We start from the raw sequence: 21,308 nt of genomic DNA, 5'->3' as shown, positions 1-21,308 counted from the left end.
TATGCAAGTTAAGCCTGCCCTTTCAAAAGCTTTTGCTCATAAGCATTCATTCATTCATGCATTTGTTCATTCGTGCGTTAGCTTCTCCCATTCATTTGTTTACTTTTCTGACCTATATACTTTGTTCTTTAAAACAGAAATACAGTACCCTTTCTCTAGCTCTCTAATCTAGAAGATAGAAAAGTTTTCTTCTTGTGCTTGGTGGATAGGGTGATTTTAGCTATTAGGAAAGAAATATTTTTTTTGGTGGCAGGGGGAAATTCAGATGGTGAAAAAAAGAACTAGTTGAATTTAGATATTATAAAATGCTACTCTTGATTCTGAAATAAGAAACTATGATAATGCTGACTATAGATACACATTTACACTGTGCACTGCATGGGTCAGAAAGAGAGCTGAGAAAACATCAACAGAGCCGTCACATCCTGAACATAAATTGTTTCAATTCGTCTCCTCCTCAGGATGCTGCTATAGGGCATTTCATGCCAAAACAACTAGACACAAAGACAGGTATTTTCCCTTGTGTCACCTAATTACCATAGCACTGTCTTACGTCTAAAGATGTAGTAGAGCTGTATTACTATTAACCTTCTCATCTTTTCTACTACCTTGTCCATTGGTGTCTTATGATTATATACTTTATTGTTTGTATGTACACTGAGAGCTTATACACTGGAGACAAATTCCTTTATGTCCAATCACCCTTGGCCAATGAAATATTCTACTCTGTTCTGTTATTAAATGAAGGTTATTTAATAGTAAAGTTTCTTAGGAATATGAGAACTATACTGTATCAAACTTAAAGGCTAACTAGCTCAGATTGCACATGTAATAGTATACTGGCTATTTCCTTTAAAACAGAAAGATCTTCTATGTACATCTAACTTTTACGAATATATTAACAATATAAATATATTTATTTATTTTTCCTTTGTAGTATAACAAACACCTCTTTGTGCACATTGGACATGCCAATCACTCTTATAGCGATCCATTGCTGGAATCAGTGGACATTCGTCAGATTTATGACAAATTCCCTGAAAAGAAGGGAGGCTTGAAGGAACTGTTTGGAAAAGGACCCCAGAATGCCTTCTTCCTAGTCAAATTTTGGGTAAGATATTAAGCAAACATTGCCTGCATTTTAGGCATGTGTGTCTTTAGTTTTGTGTTTTCTGAATGTTGAAATAATCTTGGTTGGTATACAAAAAGTCAATGGAAGCACTTTTCTCTCTCTCAAGGAATAATTCAGTCTTACCCACAGACATGATAATAGATTCCAAAAGACATAGAAGGCACTTCACTTGGATTGGCTACTCACAATGTGTTAAGGGCTCTAGCTGAAGTGGTTTCTAAAAGAACAGACATATGGAAGACAAGCCCACTACTATATTTTAATCATGATTGGAAGAAATGCCTGTTTCTAAGAAGCAATAATAGGAAAGGGGCTGTTATCTTTGGGCTCTGTCTGGGAACTTTTCAGAGGCATCTGGACGGCTAGAATGGAATATTAGTCTAGTAGGATTTCTGCTGTAATAAAGAGGCAGTGTTGTATAGTGGTTAGGGTATTAAGGCATTGAATTGGGGGGAGGTTCATATTTAGTATCAGCCATGATGCTCACTGCATTACTTTGGAAAAGCCGCTATTTCTCAGTGCAGCCTTCCTCTCAAAATATTGTGGTTGGGAAGAAAAATGGAGGAAGAGGTGCTATAGAGTTCTCATATTAAATTCCTGAAACCATTTATTACAATAATCCAATAATTATATTATTTGTTACTATCGAGTCTTATCATGATTATCCAGTGCCACATATCATCCATTTAATTTAACACATTTTAAACTTTTGGCCCTGCTATATATTTACCAATATTTTAAATATATATTTACCAAATGTTTTGAATATATACCAAAGTTTTACCAAATGTCGTTACAAAAAGTTAATTTATGATGCAAATCAATTATGCAGTATCCTGGTTTGAGAGCCTGTTTCAAAACTGAAATGGCATATATTACTTTTTGTCTTTGTTTCAGAATTATAGTATGAGCAATTTTCAGTTTCATAATCCCAACAGGTCCTGGAAACACACGGACAATTTGCAGCTATTTCTAGCATATTTGTTGGCAATATATTTTTAGAAGAATATTCTCTACATATACCAACAATATATATATGCAAATCCAGTTTAATACAATCACATTGGATGAGTGGAATAGAGATAGTCAACTGCTAAGCAGGCCCCAATTTGAAAGAATCCACCATTGTCCAGTTTGTTCTCTCAGCAGAGAACAAATTTACAGTTTTGCTCACTTGTATTTTTTCAAATCATTTCTCCTACAGTCTTGTTCCTAAGAATTTTTGTCTTCTTCCCCATATAAATTGTAATTTACTGAAATTGACTATCTCTGAAATGTATTTCTTTGGTAATATGCTTCAGTGATGTAAGGTGTCTACTTCAGGTTTTCATTATATTTTAGAAATGTGAAACCCTCTTTGGAAGGTGAATGTTATATCAGAAGGTGTTAATAGAGTGCAGCTATATTTCAGGGAAGAGACACTGTAGCCAAGAGGTTAGATTTAAAAAATAATAATTAAGCTAAGGAAAGTATTTGACACATCATATTAGCTGCTCAAAGCTTAGATTAACCTACAGTATTTGGCTAAGTACAGCCAGACACACATTAGCATCCCTACTATTAATGCATAATTAGATGATCATCAGAAAATTGAAAATGAAATTAATCAGCAGAATAACACAGCTATTCAATTACTCAAGTAGGGATGGCCAAGAAAGAACAATCCACAAGATTTGATAGTTGGCATGGTGTAGAAGTACATGGAGAAATTTGGGTGTGGTATTTAAAGGTGATCCACATGGAGCTACAATTTCCAGAATGCCCAAGTACACTTCAGAAAGACACCAAATTAGTTTTTCTGTTTTCTCTTTTTAGAAATGTAAATAGTGTAACTATAACTGGACAGACCGGAGTCAGAAATGTAAGGGGTGCAAATAGTTGAAGGACCTCCATTTCTCATCTTCATTTCTGGGGAAACAAAAATAATGGAAGCCCATCTTTAACCAACAAAGTAAAATGTGGCTTGAACTTAAAACTCATTGGCTTGAGAACACTAATTCAGAAGAGATACAGTTTGTGTCTACTGACTAGTGTAAGTAAGCCAAACTGAAGCAATCAGAGCTATGATGTGATGTTATTTCTTACAAACTATTACTGACATGTCAAACTCGCGATGTCACATGATGTTGTGCGACGTATCAGAGGTTTTTCTTCATTGCTGGCAATGGAGTGGGTGTGGTTTCCTGATGATGCATCCGGCCCGTGGGCCGGCAGTTTGACACCCCTGGACTATTAGACCAGGGGCAGGTGTACAATGAAATAACACATGATGCCATTTTTGACTGTTTTAGATGACAGTGATAATTTTTAAAGTTTTCTAAGTAGCTATGCTGATTGGGGCAGAAAATGATGTAAGATGAAGACCAACAATAAGGTTGGAGAAGATGGTCCTGCTGTATTTAATGCACATGGAACTAGGCATATATAATTGTCTTTCTCTGATGGACTGTTTGTTTTTTTCATTAAAAACCTTCATATGGTTTAATGCCTCCAGATCTGGACAACTGATAATCCCTAGTTTAATCTGTGATAGGGGAAAAATAGTAAAAAAAAACAAACCCCTAGAACACACATTAAAAAAAATAACCCAAAGTAGGGAAGGGATACGGAGCATGGCTGCTGGATTCTTTCTCGTGAAAGCAGTGGCCATGTGCAGCCTTTATATTTTCTTCTGTGTGATGAAGCAATATGTGTTTTTGTTTTCTATTCATGTATCTATGTCTGTATGTGTGCACTAGGAAGGACAAGCTAAATACCTCTGTCCTGGATCACATAACCAGGAGTAAGGGTTAGAATGAAGTAAGTGACAGTGTCTCTTATCAGTGTCTTGATAAGGCCACAGTTGGAATACTGCATCCAGTTTTGGTCGCCATGATGTAAAAAAGATGTTGAGAATCTAGAAAGAGTACAGAGAAGAGCAACAAAGATGATTAGGGAACTGGAGGCTAAAACATATAAGGAACGGTTGATGGAATTGGGTATGTCTAGTTTAATGAAGAGAAGGACAAGGGGTGACATGATAGCAGTGTTCCAATATCTCAGGGGCTGCCACAAAGAAGAGGGAGTCAAGCTATTCTCCAAAGCACCTGAAGGCAGGAGAAGAAGCAATGGATGGAAACTAACCAAAGAGAGAAGCAACCTAAAACTAAGGAGAAACGTCCTGACAATTAGAACAATTAACCAGTGGAACAACCTTCCTCCAGAAGCAGTGAATGCTCCAACATTGGAGGTTTTAAAGAAGAGATTGGACACCTATTTGTCAGAAATGGTATAGGGTTTCCTGCCTGAGGAAGGGGTTGGACTAGAAGACTTCCAAGGTCCCTTCCAACTCTTTTATTCTGTTATTCTGTAAATGTAGTGGCCATGTGATAAAAGGAGCTATCCTTTTAACCAATCTGATTGCTAAGCAGTTCAAAAGAACAGAAAGCAGAATATGAATAAATAGTTGCTTCTGAGATATTTTGATGTATGTTAGTGTCGTCCTTTTCATAGCATCTGTTGGTTGAGCTGATGTGAGTTGAGTGGTTCAAAGATGTTGTGTAGGCGGTCTGTTTCCTTTTTCTGGTGTCCTGGGTTGCTGTATTGTGTTTGTACTTATCTGAATAAAAATCTTACACAGATTCTCTTGCAGTAGGTTGGATTCTTACTTTGGTGGATGGAGCAATTGGTTAGTGTGGGGTTGTTTTCTTGCATTTCTAATTTGCCATCATTTCTTCTACTGATAATATCCCAGAAGGGTAGGTTGTTGTTGTTTTCTTCTTCCCTTGTATATTTTATTCCTTCAAACAAAGAAATAAAATGGTTTGAAGTAAAAAAAATGTTCAGGAACAATCAAGCAGAAAACAATATCCTAGTCAAGAACCACCAAGGAGAAAAACACACCCTACCAAAACTAGCAGAGCAAGCTAGTGTATATAAACAGGGAGTAAACTCATAATCACTCACACTGATGATATTACTTAGTTAAGTAATGAAACATCTGCAAGCAATGAACCAAGCTCAGAGAATACGAAGGATTCCACAGTCTTACCGTTGAGAGGCAAATGTTTTTAATCCATTGTCTACTATTGAAATATTTAAACTATTATACAAACTGGTTTATCAGTTGTAAGGGTATTTGTTTTAATTTGATTGGGTTGCCAGTTATATCTTTTTATCAATAAGTTTTAATAGGATGTTTAATTTTATTCTGTTTCATTGTAATTCTGTTTTGTCTTTATTATTTTTAGATACAAGACAAAATAATAATTGGCAGTATCTGCCATTGAGCCACACCTAGTAAGTCCATTAGTAGTGGAAGTGAGAGATTGGGATATTTAAAAGAAAAGGATATATGCTTTGAACTGAGTGAAGCAGAACAGGACATAAACCTTGATCAGTTTTATATATCCACTAGTAACTGGCATAGATAGCTGACCCATTCATGTTTACAAAGGAACAAACTACACTGAACACGATAGATCTCGTTCCTGAGTAAATATACTCAGAATTATGCTATTACAGTGTTAAATTGCTGTGGTATTGCTTCAGAATAATGCAAACGTACGTGTCAGAGAAAGCCTGTGAAACAGAGGACTCTATGAAGAACTATTGATTAATATCAATAAGTATTTTAATGAATACCTACTTTTCAAGAATCTGCATTGCAAAAAAGTATTCTAGAAAATAACACATGCTGCAATTAGCGGTTTTCTTTTGCTTTTTTTTTCCTTTTAAAGATGCTTTGAAGTCCAAAGCATTTTTGAAATTCAAATGTAGAACAGAGATAAAGGAATCTGCACAATAAAAGGGCATTAAATCATGTCCAAAAATCTCTCCCATTTTATAGATGTAAATATATGCCATAATTAGTGGTAAAGTAACATGAGTTGGATGGTTAACTTTATTCCTTTTCTTATCATGTAAAATAGATGTGACCTGAAAAATATAATGCTGTTTCTTTGTCTCCCATTGTTAACAGTAATGAATTCAGTATATTTTGTGTTCAGAAAGAGCTCCGCCACATGGTCTCCTCCCACGTCCCTCATGTGTGTCTGCTGCCCTTTTTGGAGGCATGTCAATTCTTTGTCTCCATTCACAAAAAAGCCATTGTAATGTTTCCCCCTCCTAAAGATGTCATTTTTATTGCATAACTGAGTAAGGCTTGGCAAATCAACTGCCTTAGAGAGATGAGGTTAGTCATGCAGCCTGGTCATTTTGACCCAGTTTTGCAACCTATTTGAGGTGAAAGGAAAGCTCTGCTGCTTGCCCTTTCCAGTCACCCGAGAGAAGATCATTCCTGCCCAGGGACCTTCAAGGACCTGAATACAAAATTCTTGATACAAGCGTGTTCATTCTTGTGAATGAATTAGAGAGCAGTTGGGAAGTGCAGTTGCTTGGCTTGGGCAGCAAAAGCTGAGCCGTGTGGCAATGCAAAGCCGGGAGCAAACAGAGCCAAACTTCCAGATGCTGCACTTGGGGGGAAAAAATTTAGAGAAAAGAAAAGAAATTGGAATGAATCTCTCTCTGCCTTTGGTCCACTGTTCAGTGGAAGGAGAGGAAGCATAACGTCCTCATGTGAATGACAACTCATTGCAGCTCAAGCTAATGGTAGGAATGCCATTTAGCAAATGGCCCTCTGTGTTCAGTTTTAACTACTGCATATTTTGTCTGTTACTTATGCTGCGCTTTCAGGAAATGCAGGATTTCCCCCATACACGCACACCTGTTCACAGCAAAAGAATTCCAGTCTCTTTTGGGGGGAAAAACTAAAGCATTAATTGTTTAAGTAGGCTGTTGTAAAACACACACAGGCAAATGCCTTCTTTTCCCAGACTTTAGTCTTTTCTTCACTTAGAGTAGTCTTGTTTTGAGCCAGCTCTCTTTCAATGCCTGCTGTGGGCCTTCAGCAGGAGCTGTTTGCATGTATCATGTCAAGTGGTTGATAGGCTTGGTATGTAAAATTTCCAGCACTTCGTACTGACAAGCTGCATTATATTGATGGATGAATACATTATATGTATCAAGAGGCACAGAGAACAAGTGTCTGGGAAATGGCCAGTTCTGTTTTTCAGGATGTTGCTGAAGTATTTGCATTAAAAGGAAACCTAACACTGAAACTCTTGTGTTGTGATTTTAGACTATAATTTGCTACTACTCTTGCCTTTAAAAGGTGCTGAAAGCAGGAAATAATCCAATTCTCTGTTTCCAGTTGGATTTAATCATACACTTCAAATCTTGGATTAGATTTAGATGTTAGATGTTTTTTCTTCCACCTTCACCTTTTTAATTTGAACAACATGCTTTTATAAATGTACTAGCCAACATAGAAGAAATAGAAAAAAAGTAGCATCCAAAACTTTCGTGAAGTACGCTGATGAAAATTTACTTTGTATATGGGGAGAAACACGCTTCGTCTCAATCCTGACAAGACTGAGTGGCTGTTCATACCGGCATCTCGGGCTGACCAGCCTTCTCCATCATTAACAATAGGGGATGAGGTATTACCCCCCGCTGATAGGGCTCGCAACTTGGGAGTCCTCCTGGATTCACGAGTCAGTTTGGAAGATCATATAGGAGCCGTGACCAGGGGGGGCTTTTGCCCAGATTCGCCTGGTGCACCAGTTGCGTCCCTATCTGGACCGAGATGCTCTACGTACAGTCACTCATGCGCTCCTGACCTCCCGGTTAGACTACTGCAATGCCCTCTACATGGGGCTGCCCTTGAGGACCATCCGAAGGCTTCAACTGGTGCAGAATTCAGCCGCGCGAGTTTTGATGGGCGCTTCCCGATACTCCTGTGTAACACCTCTTCTCCGTGAGCTGCATTGGCTTCCGGTTGCCCTCCGGGTGAGATTCAAGGTGCTGGTAATGACCTATAAAGCCCTAAATGGCTTGGGTCCGGACTATCTAAGGGAACACCTGCTGCCGGCATCATCTTCCCATCGTCCTGTGCGCCCCCACAGGGAGGGCCTTCTCAGGGTACTGCTGGTTAATGAATGCCGGTGGGTTATTCCCAGGGGAAGGGCGTTCTCTGTGGGTGCACCTGCCCTATGAAACCAACTACCCACAGAACTTAGGACTGCCCCCGACCTTCGCTCATTTCGCCGGGACCTGAAAACTTGGCTCTTCGATCTGTTTGGTCCAGACTGTGGGGTTGTTAATTTAACTGGGTTTTAGGTTTACTCTTGGGGCTTGAATTTAATTTAATTGTTTTAATTGTTTTTAATTTTTTGTATTCATGGTTTTAACTGCCCTGTAAACCGCCCTGAGTCCTACGGGAATAGGGCGGTATACAAATCCAATAAAATAAAATAAAATAAATAAAATAAGCTTCAGTATTAGTATTCATGCAAACTCAGTACTAAATGGGCTAAATCAAGGAGCTGAGATGATTGAATGGGTCTCTACTGGTCCCAAAGAAACTCATCTCCTGGGTCATATAGAGAGCTTCAGCACCTTCAATTGTGCCTAGAAATCACCAATGCGGCTCCCATAGCAGTTGTATTACAGGGCAACAGTGAGACTGCCCAATAGACATATGGAGCATTGCACTTTGCGCTAACTGAAACCTAATCCTAATAATGTCGTTAGATGTCCATTCCCGACATATTTTTAAAAAGTTAAAAAGTTAAAATCCGATGGTTTCCAAACAAGGAATTTAAAAAAAAATTATAAATCCAAAAGTTTCTCAAATTATCCTTCTTTTATGCCTCAGTTATCTTCACAGTATTGTTATACGTCAGTTTTAATTTCCCCAAAGCTTAAACTGCCGCTTCTAGTTCAGGAGGGAGGGGTAAAGAAAAAAGCTTCCTCCCCCCCCAAAAAGCTTGGGGATTTCTTGCTTTTGAATGCTTTTTCTCAGAACCGGTATTTTCGCTTGTAGAGAGATAAGGAAAGTAGTCTAAACCCAGATCAGCTGTTTTGCTTTCCGTTTTTTAGAATTCATTGTCTCTGATGATCAGCTGCTTCTGGCTGTCCGCATGGGTGCAGTCAGCCTTTCTTCTTGCCAGTCCTGAGGACTGCTTTGGATCAAGCAAGTCGGCTACTGCTGGCCCACGATCTGCAAAGTTTCACCTTTTGGCCAGTTGCCTCTACGCAGTGACTTTCAGTCCTATTGGACTCCCCAGCTGGTAGAAAATGGGCTTGGGGAACGGAGCTTCATTCTGAAGCATCCATGTTGCAAGCGACGACACCGGAAACTCCCCTAAGCCTAATCCTAATAAAGGCCTAACCCCAACTCTCCCCTCACAACAATTAACTGGAATCTTAAAATGATGCCTGCAACACCCTTAATTCTTAGCTATTTCAGAGAATACTGTGATCAACAGTATTCCAGCAAAACAAGAGTAATCATCTCCCATCATCCGTACCTTACCGCCAATGATCCCTGAGGGTGACCACTGCAGTTTTAGTCTTATGCCTAGGTCTGAATCCTGACTGTCTTCGATCTAGAAAATGTTTTCCCCAGCATTCTCTGAAGCTGTTTTCCCTCACCACTTCTTCCATTGTTTTTTTCCAAAGAGAAAGCATATATGGGATAACAGTTGTCTAATACACTATACTTAAACTCAAGAGATGCCTCTTGAAGAGTGGACCTCCTGCTAGTATTTCTAGAATCCCATACATGATTTGGTTTTATGATCTTTACCTCAACATGAGGCCTCTAAGACAGCGGTCCCCAACCTTTACAGCTTGGCAGCTCGGCTGGGGGGGGAGACAGGGGAACTGGCCTACACAAGCAGCGGGCCGGCGCCACTCATGCAAGTAAAGCTGCATGTGCACTCTCTGGCCAGCCGCTCACACAGCCCAATTCCGAATAGGCCACAGCCCGGTAGTGGGCCTCAGCCCAGAGGTAGGGACCCCTGCTCTAAATTACGCATGTTGGAATGATGAAAACAGGATGATAATTTACCTCAAGAGCATTGCTACTTAAGACAGTTACTAAGGCCAATAATATTCTGACAATAAAAGCAGATCTGCCATTGTGACCAAAATGACTACTCCAGATAGAAAGATGATTCATACACCACAGAATAATTACATTTAATACAATGTTTTTAAAAAATTAGTAAGATGACTTTGCCTGACAAAATAGCTGTCCTTATGTTCAGATATATCATTTAGTCAACTGTGACAGCAGATTGATGACAGATTGATTTCACTATTTCTTAGGAAGAGTCCCTAGCAAATTATTTGAGACTCTACCATATTAAAATTATGCTAGTGGTAGAACTAGAAAAAAAATGGTGGGGTCATGTGGCAGTAGGAAACAAAGATTATATTACATTACTTTTTCATACTTATTTTAATCTAATGTTCTTAATAAAAATTTGGTCCATCTGTAAAGCCTTTTCATCTGCTTTACAAGTCACATGTTGTTGCAGTCTAAACTAGGAATAGTTATTCAGATCTGAGTGTCTGGTCTTTGAATAACCAGTCTCATGAAGATTTGCAAAAAGATGCACTGCTGAGGAAATCTCAGTAATGGTACTTCTATTCCAGTTAGATGCAAATTCTTTCTCTTTGGACTTAACTAGTGACAGGAATACATGCAAAGCCACCCAAATCTTCAAACGCCAATCTATTGGCCCCTGTACTCATGATTATTAAATTAATGTGGGAGCACAAACATTAATGAAGGCAGCCTGATGGGTCAGCGATTAAAACACTGGGCTTGTTGGCCGGGAAGTCATCAGCCCAGGTTCAAGACTCAAGCACCACATTATGGAGTGATATCCCATTCTCACCCCAACTACTGCCAACCTAGCAGTTTGAAAGCATGTAAATGCTATTACATGAATAGGTACTACTTTGAGAGGGTACCAGCGCTCCATGATGTCATGCTGGCCACATGATCACAGATGTGTCTTTGGACAGTGCTGGCTCAATGGCCTAGAAATGATGAACACCACCTCCTAAAATCAGCTATAGCTAGTGGAGTAAAATCTTCCGGGACCCCTTCTTTTATAAACATAACTACAAATTTCATACAAATAGGTTCAGGCTGATCTTATACTTTTTCCTTTACTTCACTTATGCCTGTTAATACAGTTAGGAAAAGGGAGGTAATGCTGTACCTTGGGCATCATTGCAATAGAAATATTTTTTCTTGAACTTGTGCTGATTTTATAATAAAGGTGTGTTACTGGGAGTGGTTCAACACAAAGCAGTCATTGTTTTTATTCTTCATAATTCCTCTGGGTCTCACATTCTTAAGAAGTCAAGATAAAAGATGGCCAGAGGGCTGTTTTATTTTAATGTGCTCCTATTTCTTCCTTTCCTACGAAAGGAGGATATACACCAGTGGTGGGATTCAGCCAGTTCGCATCACTTTGGCAGAACTGGTAGCAAATCTTTTGTTGCCCAGGCCCAGAATGGACTTCCGGAAGTGGCATCCACACAAAGATCCGTTTGTTCACATATTTGAATCCCACCACTGATATACACCAATAGCCAGTTAAAAGAGAAAGTCAGTAGAAATGGGACAGTTAGTGGGGTGAGGGTGGAGATTAGAAATAACTTATTTAAGGGAGAAGGAAAGTCCTCAGTTAACAATACTAAGTGGAAACTACATTGCCAGTCAATGCAGTTTTAAAGTGTGATGTCACATGAACACACTGACTTACAGCAAGAGTTCCTGCAGGTCTGGTTACAATCGTTAAGCAAATCCTCTGGGGTTGTTAAGTGAGAAGTCATGTGGTCACCCTTTGTGACCTCCTGCTGGCTTCCCCATTGACTTTGCTAGTTGGAAGCTGGCGATAAAGTCACAAATGGTGATCATGTGAGTGCAGGATGCTGCAACCATCATAATTACAAGTTGGTTGCCAAGTGACCAAATCACAATCATGTAACTGCCGGGGTGCTGCAACTGCCACAACTTTAAAGATCAGTTCAGTGTCCTAGCATCAGTCACTGAGAGGGGAGTTGCAGAATATACCTGGGAGTCTTGCATGTTAACAAAATTCAGGAGAAAGTTGAAAAGGAAAATATTTGAGTGCTGAGCCTAAAAGAGAACTATATGTTTCTGGAATGAATACATCACTTTTGTTTGAGAAATTTAAGGTGAAAAAGAAGAATCGAGGTGAGGGATAATCCTGAACTCTAATAAGTACTCAAGATAAATTTCTAATTCCATGCAGTCAGTTTCTTTGTTCTTTAACCTCTGAAGTTTACTGTTCTCTGGGATTAGCTCCACCCATCACAAATGCTACCAATCATCTACGGAGCATCTTCCATTTTATGATTAAATCTCAGTTACTTTCTCCAAACAGTGCTGTCTGCAAAAAGTTTGGATAGTTATATTATAAAAACATTCCATCTTTGCTGTGTTTTATAAGTGTGGTGTTGGATGGGAGGATTTGAATAGGAGATGTTTCCTGCAAATGTTCACATACTTTCTCCAAGTATATGCTAGTGTGTCCTTATTCTTGTTTTGTGTAAGTATTTGCACTCTGCAACAGGTTGTCCAGTGTCCTCTTCCCTGTGAGCTGCTGAGAAGTTTTTGAACAGTTTGGTTGCAATTTTCAGGGGCTGTGTTGAAAGAATACTGGGCAATCTTCCTTACTCTTCAATGACATATGACATCTACAGTAGCTTTATTTTAATGCCTATGAATTTTTATCAGTAACCACTCCGAGCTGTTTTTACAAGTTGCTGTAATTAAATTAATTATAAGAAATTGGATTCCCAGTGATCTAAACTGTACCTGTGTCACCTGCGTTTGAGAAGTTATCATTAATTGTGATGGATTATAAATACAGTGTATGATATGATTCATTATTAGCATACGGAATTATTGAATGTTCTCTTTAAAATCTTATTTCCAAGCAAAATAAGGGGCTAACCGTATATATTTCTAGCTCTTTTAATTTCAAAGGATGGTTTATTTATTTATATGTATTCAGTTCAAGTTGGGGGGAAAATGATATTTTTCCCATTGAATAGTTATATCCTCTTAATTCTTTAAATTAGAAACTGGATAGTTAAAATAGTCAAAACCTTTTATGGCCAGGCAATTTTGTATCCAAACCTTAAATGAAATAACCCTGCCTTTCAAAATTGCAGTGGAAAGTCACTTGGCAACAAACAAACCTGCAGTGAGAATCCAGGTGATATATTACTTTGAATATAACGGGACTGTTTGTGGTTCCAGAGTAGCCTGCATAAAGGGAGAATGCTAATTGCTTCTTATATAAATGCTGTTTTTCTTACAGGCGGATTTAAATTGCAACATCCAAGATGATACAGGAGCATTCTATGGTGTAACTAGTCAATATGAAAGTTCAGAAAACATGACAATCACCTGTTCCACCAAAGTCTGCTCATTTGGGAAGCAAGTGGTGGAAAAAGTAGAGGTAGGGATTATTGTTGCCATCTCATACTTCTCTGTGTTGTTTTTTTTAAATAAATGCCTTTTTTCCCCAAATTGTACATCTGAACCAGTGCATCTACAGTTGTGCTAATATAAAATTGTTGTGCTGGCCAAGAAATTAAAAGATGCTTGCTCATCGGGGAGGAAAGCCATGGCAAATCTAGACAGCACACTAAAAAGCAGAGACATCACCCTGTCAACAAAAGTGCGTATAGTCAAGGCTATGGTCTTCCCAGTTGCAATGTATGGCAGTGAAAGCTGGACCATAAGAAAGGCCGAGCACCAAAGAATTGAGGCCTTTGAGCTATGGTGCTGGAGAAGACTCCTGCGAGTCCCTTGGACTGCAAGGCAATCAAACCGGTCAGTCCTAGAGGAGATCAACCCTGACTGCTCTTTAGAAGGCCAGATCCTGAAGTTGAAACTCAAATACTTTGGCCACCTAACGAGAAGGAAGGACTCACTGGAGAAGAGCCTAATGCTGGGAAAGATTGAGGGCAATAGAAGAAGGGGACGACAGAGAATGAGGTGGCTGGATGGAGTCACTGAAGCAGTAGCCGTGAGCTTAAATGGACTCCAGAAGATGGTAGAGGACAGGAAGGCCTGGAGGAACGTTGTCCATAGGGTCGCGATGGGTCAGACACGACTTTGCAGCTAACAACAAATATTTTCTCCAGGTTCTTAGGTATGCTTTTGGGGAAAAAACTGACTAGGGAAGTGGAATATGCTCCCTGTTATTCAACTTGGACTAATTTGCTAGAATTTTCTTTAGTGAGTACCCTTTAAAATGCTTTGACAACAGTAGTATTTTATACTGCAGCTTGATCATTATGAAATCTCTTTGTGTCTTGGACATGTAAGCATGCATCCCTGTAACAGCCTTTTTCACTATTTTTGGAGAAGTCTAAAATTCTGTTTTAGCCTACATATTTCCTCTGCTGAATCTTGTTATAGGGCTTAGCAATGACACCTAGACTTATATACTGCCCCATAGTGCAGAGGTCTTCAAACTTTGTCCTTTTATGACTTGTGGACTTCAACTTCCTCTGTTCCTGGAGGAAACTGATTATCTGGACCCGTACCAATCGGGTTTCAGGCCCGGGTACAGCATGGAGACGGCATTGGTCGCGCTGGTGAATGATCTCTGGCGGGCTCGGGACAGGGGTTGCTCCTCTGTCCTAGTTCTATTAGATCTCTCAGCAGCTTTTGATACCATCAATCATGGTATCCTATTGTGGCATCTCAGGGGGTTGGGAGTGGGAGGCACTGTTTTGCAGTGGTTATCCTCCTATCTCCTGGGCCGCTCGCAATCGGTGTTGACGGGAGGGCAGAGGTCTGCCCCGAGGCCTCTCATTTGTGGAGTTTCTCAGGGGTTGGTTCTCTCTCCCCTCCTGTTCAACATCTATATGAAGCCGCTGGGCGAGATCATTCGTGGTTTCGGGGTGGGATATCATCAGTACGCTGATGATACCCAACTTTTTTTCTCCACCCCGAACCAACCCAGCGATGCCCTCGCCGTGATGTCCCATTGCCTGGAGGCGGTCCGGGTCTGGATGGGAAGAAACAGGCTTCGTCTCAATCCTGCCAAGACTGAGTGGCTATGCATACTGGCATCTCGGACTAACCAGCCTATTCCATCTTTCATGATGGGGGGTGAGGTGTTTGCCTCCCATCGATAGGGCACGCAACTTGGGCGTCCCCCTGGATTCACAGCTCAGTTTTGAAGACCATATAGGAGCCGTGACCAGGGGGGCCTTTGCCCAGGTTCGCCTGGTGCGCCAGTTGCAGCCCTACCTCGACCGAGATGCCCTACGCACAGTCATTCATGTGCTCGTGACCTCCCGATTGGACTACTGCAACGATCTCTACATGGGGCTGCCCTTGAGGACCACCCGGAGGGTTCAGCTGGCGCAGAATGCAGCCGCGCGGGTTGTGATGGGGTTTTCCCAATACTCCCACATAACACCTCTGCTCTGCGAGCTGCATTGGCTTCCGGTTGCCCTCCGGGTGAGATTCAAGGTGCTGGTGATGACCTATAAAGCCCTAAATGGCTTGGGTCCGGGATATTTGAGGGAGCACCTGCTGCCAGCATCAAGTTCCCTTCGTCCTGTGCTCTCCCACAGGGAGGGTCTTCTCAGGGTACCGCCGGTAAAAGATTGCCGGCGGACAATACCGAGGGGGAGGGCCTTCTCTATGGGTGCGCCGGCCCTTTGGAACCAGCTGCCTGTATTGCTTAGGACTGCCCCTGACCTCCGTTTATTCCGCCGGGACCTGAAGACCTGGCTCTTTGAGCTTTCTGGCCTGGACTGAGGGTATTAATTGGGGTTTTAATTAGTTTTTAATTAGGATTTTTATATTCAAGTTTTAATATAATCATTTTAATTGTTTTAAATTTTGTAATTGTGGTATTGTTTCTTTTAAAAAACCTTGTGAACCGCCCTGAGTCCTACGGGAGAAGGGCGGTATATAAGTCTAATAAACTAAACTAAACTAAACTCCCAGAATTCCTCAGCCAGTGTGCCTGGCTGAGGAATTCTAGGAGTTGAAGTTCACAAGTCATAAAAGGGCCAAGTTTGAAGACCCCTGCTGTAGTGCTTTACTGCACTCTCTGGGTGTTTACAATGTGAGCACATTGCCTTCAATAGTCTGGTTTCTCATTTTACTGACCTCGAAAGGATGGAAGATTAAGTCAACCTTGAGCTCCATCAGGACTGACTGCTGGGTCTGTGGGTAGAGTTTGCTTACAATACCACATTCTAACTGTTGTGCCAACAGGGCTCTGGATATACTTGTTTTTAGCTCAAGAATTAAGAACTCTTACCTAAATTCCTGGTATTATGGATGATCTGTTTTATAGATTTGAGGATTCGCCACATACTGAACAGGGAATATTTCAAAATCTTCCTTAATGTTCTCAACTGATAAAATATGGATAATGATATAGGTATCTACACCAAAGGCCTTCTGTTAAATACACTTTTCCATTGCACTGTATATGGAGCTTCATTTGGCAAGCAAACACACTATAACAGTGAGGCTTGTTGCTAAAAATGCATCTGTGGCTTGTAAAACTTAAAACTATTAAATTAAATTGGGATTGGCTTCTCAGTATATCTAGTGGGCATTAGAGTGTTGTGCTATTCTCATTTTGGCTTACTGCAATTATCCAAGCTTAAGAGGATGGGTTAAACAATGTAGTATTTTCCAATATTTTTTTATGACTAAGTAACATTTCAGCTCCATTGTGATGTTTAATTCATTAGAATTATATAATTAAGTAAGAGCCACGGGTTGACAATATATGAATAACTTCATTTTATGCAAGTGGAGTTTCCCTTGCTCTCCTGATTTCTTATATTTTCTCCTGACACACACCCCTAGTCTCCAGATTTCTTCAGAATGTCTTCCCAATCTATTTTAGACAGTTGAACATTTGTATTGGGTTGCAGAGGGAGAGGAAGTGAATTCCATGGGTGGGTGCAGTCTAAATAAATACTCTTGACTTCTCATGCTATTGCAATATTTAATTTATTATATCTAAGCACTGGTTTAATTTAATGGGAAAATCAAATGATTTCTAAATAATTATTTGAAATACCTAGTTCAATTTTCAACTTTCTTTTTGTTTTTCTTCTTAGACTGAATATGCACGGTTCGAGAATGGCCGGTTTGTGTTTAGAATAAACCGCTCCCCAATGTGTGAATATATGATCAACTTCATCCACAAGCTCAAGCATTTACCAGAGAAATATATGATGAACAGTGTGTTGGAAAACTTTACAATTTTGTTGGTAATAATTTTCTTCCCTTTGCTCACTGTTCTCTGGAGTATGTTGGGAGGAGATAGATGTTTCCTACGATTTGTTTTAATGAGTTAGAAATGCCATGTCCTTCAGTTGAAATGTATGTCATTTCAAAAGAGGGTTCTGATTTTAATCTTGCCTAACAGGACAATATTTGAAACTTTTTTAAATAAAAATTTGTAGGAGGCAAAAACTGAATTCCATACAATACTAACCTAGGATTTTTAAACATGTTTTTTTTTTTTGAACAAGCCATTGTGCCTACTCCAAATATGAAATCAAGGCACAACTGAATGGTTGCACAGTGCACTAAATGAAACAAAAAGCAAATTACAGCTTAATATTACATGTGAATTTAGGCCAATTTGTGCCTTTATGGTAGAAATTTGGTTGTGTTTATACTTGGAGCAACCTGTACTTCTTTCTCTTAGCCCTCATCTGTGAAGGCTAATGGGAACGAGATACCGACATTCACATAACCCTGTTATACACTTTCAGATCTAATGTGACTACTAATTATGTTAGCAATGGAGTTTACATGTTTTCCTTGGACTGGGTACCCAATGTGTTTATCTCATAGTATTCTGAGTGATGAAGTGGGATTCGGGGAAGAAGCTGGCACCTCTTTAGTACAAAGTGCAAGGAAGGTAATGTTTCCTTACGGCATTTGGCAGTTTACTCATTTCAAGCAATGTTCAGTGTTAGCTATCTATTTTAAATAGGCTGTATTTCAGAAGCTCCTGAAATTCTTGAGAACTTAGGAAGATTGGATACCAGGACATCTGATATAATTCAGATCCGTCTATGTAACTTACTATACCTTTGCTTTTCCTCTCTTCTCCAATACTTCTAAACCTACCCCCTTTCTGAGCGCTTTAGAAATGTAGAGAAGCTCAAATAGCTCAAGCCATCGGTTGAGTCTGCAGTAGAAGAGTTTCAGAGTAGCTGTGCGTATATTCTGTTGGGGCTTTAAAGCAAGATAGATAGAATGGAACTGATCCATAACAGTTCCAAAATCCTAAGTTTTAGTAGGTTTTCTTCTATTCAGAATGTGGTTGGAAATTCAGATTTCCAAATGTTAGGATGAAACAGGTCATTAAAAAGTTAGGCAGTTCTACAATTGCATTATTATATTCTCTCTTCTTTTAAGGGGCACGATAGCGTGACACTTAGAGACGCTGAGCTTGTCAGCTGGAAAGCTGACACCTTGGGTTTGAGCCCCGAGTGCCACATGATGGGAGGAACTCCCGTTATTTTCTGCAGCTCCTACAAACCTAGCAGTTTAAAAGCATGCAAAAATGAGTAGATAAACAGGTAGCATTTTGGTGGGAAGGTAACAGTGTTCCATGTGCCTCAGGATATAGTCAAGCTCATCACATGACCACAGAAGTGTCCTTGGACAACAGTGGCTTTCTTGACTAAGAAACGGAGATGAGTACTGCCCCCTAGAGTCAGTCACAACTGGAACAGGAAACTTTTATCTATATTCTCTTTTCAAAAAGTAGAAAATATCTGTGAACTATTTTTTTAATCTTTATGAAAGCTTCCATGCTATTAGCCCTCATGCTATTCCCAAAGATATCCCAAAACATCTGGAGCAAATTTTGGAGGAAGGTTGCAGAAGGAGAAGGAATTAGTTATGTTCCCACCTCTTTGCGTTCACGGATGCTTCAGGTTTTTTTTTAACTAATTAAGGGACAAGGTTTAACAATTAGTATTTTCCTTAAGAAAATTCCAAAAATTTTCCTTCAGAATTTGACTTTGAACCAATTCCACTTTGTCTTGTTCTCATGTGCAAACTGTGTCAGAAAGGTAGAATTGAAAAAAAATCTAACTTATAAACTGCTTGTTTAACAGACTGGGTGAGTTTAGAAATATGTATTTGTTGATATACAAAATGAAAAAGGTGCCTGCTTTTGAAATTATATCCTTTACTTTTGTGTCTCTGTGGCAATATACAGGTTTCTAACATGTCATCTTTTTTTCTTTCTTTTCTTTTTTATGTAAAAAAACCCAAACAGGTTGTAACAAACAGGGACACTCAAGAAACGCTCCTTTGCATGGCTTGTGTATTTGAAGTTTCAAACAGCGAACATGGTGCACAGCATCACATCTACAGGCTTGTAAAGGACTGAACAGTTATTTATATACACCTTTTCAATATGACTTCTTATGAAAACACAGACTGTCAACCTCAACACTAAGTGGCAGTTTTCTTTGGCTGAGCTGTCCCCAACATTTTTCTAAACCTCATTGGGAGTGTGTTGATAAATATTGTAGCTGTGAAATTCTGGTACAGTTGTACAAATTCTTTCTTAAAACAAAGTGTTCTTTAAATTTATAAAGCCACCCTTTTGGAGGGAGACTATATTTAAGAATTTGTGGAAGTTTTAATTTGTTGTGTTAGAAAAATGTAAGACAGAGCAATTGCCATGGAAAAGCTTAACAGCAGTTATAAGAATTTATGAGGTGTTTTGTCTAAATTAATAAAATCATGTTTATAAGGTGCAAGAATGAAATGAATTTTGACTAAGCATAAATTAGCACACAAATTCTTTTTTTAAAAAAAGTATCTTCATAACTGATTACTGTGGAAAATGCAAACGAATGTAAATCACTAAATTATTTTATACTGCAACTCAATTTCTGTTTGAAGCCAAATGACAAACTTAGCCTTAAGAAATGCCTGATGGGAATGGACAGGTCCTTAAAGTAGGCAAAATATATTTTTTTCTTTCCCTCTATATTAAAACTAATATTCTAATTCACTGAAACTTTCAAGCAGGTATTGCAAAGCGAGAAGATTTCCTTTCTTTTACTAATTTTATCTAGTGCATTAAAAATATAAAATATTTGTACTAATAAGGACATTTGATTATTTAATTAAAAGATGGCTCGTTTTGCAATAACTAGACAAATACTGAAAGATTAGACTTACAGTGTATGTAATCCTGTGTGCGTGATTATATATTATATGAAATGGTTTTGTTTTGTTTTTCTTAACAACTCAAGAAATTGCAACACCCAAATTACCAATTATATGGGAGGGGGATTTGAAAGTGCTATTTTTTTAATTACATTGTCAGATAAAAGCCACAACAATTATTGTAACTGGAAAAAAAACAATAGAAGGTCTAAAACAAAAGGTTCATCTGTTTTAATGTCTTTAAAATCCTAGAAATATTTGACATTGACAAAAGACTGATTGGTTTTCTTAAGCTAGTCTTGCTCAGTGTGATCCACCAGGCTACATATGTAAAATATCAGCTATTCGTGGAAGCCACATTAAGGGCTTAATATATTTCAGAACTGTTTTACACTGACTCACATCACTGTTTCACTTAGCTCAGGTTTGTCAGGAGGAATTGAAAGTTATTCTCTAGGATTGTACACTGGCTGGAGAATTCTGGGAGTTGAAGTGCACATATTGCCAACATTGAGAAACACTGCTCTAGGATATCAAGCTTTTTTAAAAGGATAGATAGATAGATAGATAGATAGATAGATAGATAGATAGATAGATAGATAGATAGATAGATAGATAGATAGATAGATAGATGATAGATAGATAAAAATAAGAGTCAAGACTGGACCTTCTATATATAATGCCAGCACATGGCTATATTCTTTCACCTTCTCTGGAAATTTGGAATCAATCTGAGGGCTGTCAAGCACTTGGCTGCCCAGAATGCATATTTGGGGAGCTACAGGTGGCTTGGTAGACTCTGTCTTAATGAGATTGTGTCTTAAAATTGCCATGATGAATACAGCTTTCCCCAGCCTTATGTCTCTTCAGATGGGTTGGACTATAATTCTCTGAATATCCAACCAGCACTGATGGTTGAGTTTGTGACCAACTTTTCTTTTGTAGACTTCTCAAAGTATCTGGCTCTATGCTTCGTCTTGTTGATCATTATCCATGTTTTTCTTTTCCTGTCCACAATTCTGTTTGTCAGGAAAAGGAACACAGAGCTCATGCCAAAGGTTTGTACAGATTATTTGCATAGAGCTTTCTACACACAAC

At 39.1% G+C, this 21,308-nt stretch overlaps 1 protein-coding gene across 5 annotated transcripts in view; it reads left to right on the top strand.

Annotated features, from left to right (window-relative positions):
* The window catches only part of TEAD1 (TEA domain transcription factor 1), a 255,181-nt gene extending 234,355 nt beyond the window's left edge, over positions 1-20,826 (top strand). For all 5 annotated transcript variants that reach the window (XM_081339496.1, XM_081339492.1, XM_081339493.1 and 2 more), the window contains 4 exons: positions 938-1,111; positions 13,327-13,467; positions 17,120-17,272; positions 19,306-20,826. In XM_081339496.1, coding sequence (XP_081195622.1) covers positions 938-1,111; positions 13,327-13,467; positions 17,120-17,272; positions 19,306-19,419 — 582 coding nt within the window. In that variant the 3' untranslated portion in view covers positions 19,420-20,826. The remainder of the gene's footprint in view (positions 1-937; positions 1,112-13,326; positions 13,468-17,119; positions 17,273-19,305) is intronic.
* Positions 20,827-21,308: the final 482 nt, after the last annotated feature.

This window comes from Vipera berus (assembly GCF_964194415.1).
Source record: "Vipera berus genome assembly, chromosome: 1".
Taxonomy (NCBI): domain Eukaryota; kingdom Metazoa; phylum Chordata; class Lepidosauria; order Squamata; family Viperidae; genus Vipera; species Vipera berus.
The sequence above is the reverse complement of the archived record's forward strand: the minus strand, read 5'-3'. Positions and strand labels throughout refer to the sequence as shown.